The sequence below is a fragment of the Salvia hispanica genome, unplaced genomic scaffold (assembly GCF_023119035.1).
Source record: "Salvia hispanica cultivar TCC Black 2014 unplaced genomic scaffold, UniMelb_Shisp_WGS_1.0 HiC_scaffold_225, whole genome shotgun sequence".
NCBI lineage: Eukaryota > Viridiplantae > Streptophyta > Magnoliopsida > Lamiales > Lamiaceae > Salvia > Salvia hispanica.
Genome location: NW_025951943.1, coordinates 1 through 3,854, shown reverse-complemented (window position 1 = coordinate 3,854; position 3,854 = coordinate 1). Strand labels below are relative to the sequence as shown.

At 38.8% G+C, this 3,854-nt stretch overlaps 1 protein-coding gene across 1 annotated transcript; it reads right to left on the bottom strand.

Moving 5' to 3' along the window:
* Window positions 1-660: 660 nt before the first annotated feature.
* On the bottom strand, window positions 661-2,847 carry LOC125198738 (mitogen-activated protein kinase kinase kinase 3-like). Its single transcript, XM_048097027.1, has 5 exons — window positions 2,540-2,847; window positions 2,327-2,434; window positions 2,011-2,244; window positions 1,436-1,533; window positions 661-1,348 (listed from the first exon to the last, which is right to left on the bottom strand). The coding sequence occupies exons 1-5, from the start codon at window positions 2,579-2,581 to the stop codon at window positions 1,087-1,089; spliced, it is 744 nt and encodes a 247-aa protein (XP_047952984.1). The 5' UTR covers window positions 2,582-2,847; the 3' UTR covers window positions 661-1,086.
* Window positions 2,848-3,854: the final 1,007 nt, after the last annotated feature.

The following is a 3,854-nucleotide window of genomic DNA, read 5'->3' as shown; positions in this document are numbered from 1 at the left end:
AAATTGAATCCAAATTTGAGTGGTTAGTTGGTCACTTGAAAAATATTAGAAGGAAAATAATATTTACTTCGTCCACAAGGACATGCATTCTTTCCTTTTTAGTCAATCATATAAGAATATGCACTTTCTAATTTTGGAAAGTTTTTCCTCTCTAATGAGTCGAGATTTCTCCACCAATAATACTTTAATTTTTTTGTCTTTGTATCTCTCTCTTACTTTACCAATTTTGCATTAAAACACGTGCTGACCCAAAGTGCACATTCTTTGGAGACGGAGGCAGTAAGAAAACTTAGAAAAAAAAGGATAAAAAAATAAAAATCCTTTATTCTGAAAAATTTGCATGCCTCAATCCCATATTCTAAAAGGTCATTTGAATTTAATTTCGAATTTCGAAAGGTCAACGAATTGAGACTCATATTCTGGAATCTCTCGTTTGATACTCCCCCATCCCATAATAGTACTTTTCTTTTTAGTTCGTCCCACAAGAGTATACACTTTCAAATTTTGGAAACTATTTTCTCTCCAATGAAGCAAGATTCATTTGCTGCTAACAATACTTTATTAGTAGTACTTGTTCTTTCTACATTTCTTTTACTTCATCAATTATATATTAAAACTCGTGCCCCTAAATAATAGTGCACTCTCGTGGAACGGATGGAGTAACTTGTAAGAAGAATTTATTTCCTCAACAACTCTTAAGAAATTAATATACACTGACGCCTTTAGATATAGCGACAGCATTGACAAAATCTAGGCTGGCGACTGAAAAATTCATTTGAAATTCCCAACCAACAACAGTGAATCATTTTCTAATAGCATACCGCAGAAGCTCACTCTTCTCTCCCCCCCGCTCTTTACATGGCCATCATATACAATATGTTCAACAACGGAGCTGTCAAATTGAGTTTCGTACCATGGTTGCACAATGTTCGGCGAGCACCACATCTCATGTCATCGTACTGAGACGTGTTCTATCTTGAGGAAGCAGGTGACTCACCTGCTCCAAGCCCAGTTTTTCAGCTCATTCTCCCACAAGTACAGCTCTGGAGAACGAGCATAGTGTAAGTTGGGAACATCTCTGGACGACTATAGTATGTTCCTTGTTTGGGATCTAAATGGCGCTTGAGCTCTGTATTGTGGGATTTCGAGCCATGGATCAAGCGATGTTCTTGAGTTGGGCCTTGATGGAAATAGCGAGTGATCGCTATAATTTTGACTGCTCTGCCCAACGTAAGGATAAGAGGGGTGTGGGGGAGAAAGGAAAAAACTGTTGTACGCGGCTCCATCATGTCGCAACGGGCTTGAGGAGGGAGATACAGGCAGTGATGTAATCATTCTCGTGTTATCCCTGCAGACACAGTAGGACAGTTAAATTGCCATGCGCATGCAATATGCTGAGGAAACACATCTAATCAACTACTCTAAATGCCAGTACCTAGGGTTTATATAGGTTCTTGGTACATTTAACCTCAGAGCATCGTCTCTATCGAAAGAGCTGTTCATCGTTCTGCTGGACTGCATTTCCTGAGCAGTCTGCCACGAGTATCAACACAAAAAATTTAGACAGAAGGCCCAAAACTTTGGCAAGGCACTGTATAGGTATGGTTATAGCTTAAATACAATAAGCAGTCTGCAATCACATTTATTTTCAAAAATTGTGAATAACCGAAATACTGCAAATTCATAAAGAACACATTCATAATTCATCACCAAGGGAGCCACTATAATCTACATATCCATATTTTTCTGACAACTAGTGAGAGGTGTTTCAGGAAAACCTGACTAGGGAAAATTATCAGATGAAGATGCCCTTCGGGATTCAGGGACCAATTCTAGCAATAATTGAGTCAAATCCAAAATTCTTAAGTTCTCAGTCACTAAACAGTACAAAGGAACAAAATTTTTTTGAAGAAGGGCTATAACCGGAAAGTATCAGAAATTGAACTAGGAAAAATCTCAAAATAAGAATCAGTCAAGATATTGGACCATGTCGTTTACGAGAAAAATTACCGGTGTACGGCTTCCATCAAAAGCCCGAGGAAATGCTGCTCTTGTTATATTGACATTGGCTCGTGCTGTTGTTTGATTTATTACAAATGGGTGACTGAGTAACTTGAATGCGGTTGGCCTTGCAGATGGCTCCCGCTGCAAGCATAGCCTTAGGAAACCTTTTGCATCAGCAGATAGGTGATCTGGAATTTCAGGAGCGTCTTTGCTGTTTCCAATTTTAAATATAGCAGCAACCTAATGAATAAAATGAACCCAGAAAACTTAAATGCCAAAGCAATTTGCAACAAAGTTTAACTTAGCAAGTTAAAATTCTAACCCCTTCATATTGGCTCCAGGGCGGTTTAGAGGTAGCCATTTCAAGAACTGTGCATCCTAAGCTCCAGATATCTACTGGAAGACTGTATCCATTTGTATTCATAACCACCTGATGGGATAAAGGCATGGCGCATATAATATTTAGAAACCACTGGGGATAGAAAATTGTTTAATGCCCTGTCAATATCTATCATTTTCATAGAAAGAGACACACCTCAGGCGCCATCCAATAAGGGCTTCCTTTGAAGGATAGCATTGATGAACAATTAGCTATCTGTAAATTGAAAAGTAATTAGATGTGAGTCGGTACCTTGGATATATCCGTGACAAAAACTATAGGAATCCTTAATGCATGAATGCATCCATAGATTTTCCTCCCTTTTATCATGCTAGTGTACATATTTTAATTTTATTCAGATATGGAAATCCACTACGAGGTGCATTAGACTGATTATCTCGAAGCTGAAGACATGGCATGAAAGATATATTCTTCAATGTATTGCAAGGAAAAGACTAATTCTAACAATATTTTATTTTTAGCGAGTGAGCTCTAGTTCCAATTTAAATCCAAAGAGAGTGATCCAGGACAAGTTGATATCGGTTGTAGCAGTGATGGCTCTTATACTCCTAGCCAAGTTGTATATAATGACTAGCACTGATAGGTCAACCATGTTTAAGAAAAATACAGAATTCCATACACCAATCACTTCAGCTTATAAAGTTATTTAATTTTTTTTAATATTTAGAAGCCTAGAATATATAGTGTTATCAAATATTTGCCCGGACTGCGCTCGGGGCGCGGGGCGATCAAGCCGAGAGAAACTCGCCCCCGATTCGGTGGAGCCGAACGAAATCCGTGAGTCGAGGTTGGGGCGCCGGGGCGAGTCGGGGCGAACGGGTCGGCCGGGGCGAGCGGGTCGTTTAGGGTTTACATTTAAGTGACTATTCATCTTCTTCCTTAAATAAATCAAATTTATGCGACTCTTTATCTTCTTCCTTAAATAACTCAAAAAAACGGTAACTTCTCATTCTCTTGCTTATTTAAGGAATACCTACATACCTTTTCTTGAGCAAAAATCGCCGCTCTCTTCTTTCTTCTTCAGCAAAAATCACAAACCAAATACTTACTTTCAGCCTCTGCCTTTCCAAGTTCCAACCACGAGTTATACTTCATATTTTGCAACTTGTTTTGGAACAATTATTGAGTTTGTGTTTTGGACTTATGCTATTTAAAATTTTTCTACTATATTTTTCCTATAAGCTTATCTTTAGAACTGTGCAGGTAGGAATGTATCACAGATTCACAAATATATATATATATATATAATATAATTCGCCTATTCTAGCGCCCCGATTCGTGGGGCGCTCGCCCCGACGCTTCATCGGCCCGCGACCCAGATTCCCACCTCATCGACCCAGAGCGCCCCACGACCCTAACAACACTGGGGTAAACATAACTTTCTAGCCCAAAATAATCTGTGTTTTTTCAGAAACATCTCATTCTTTCAGTGATGTTATATCAGTACCCA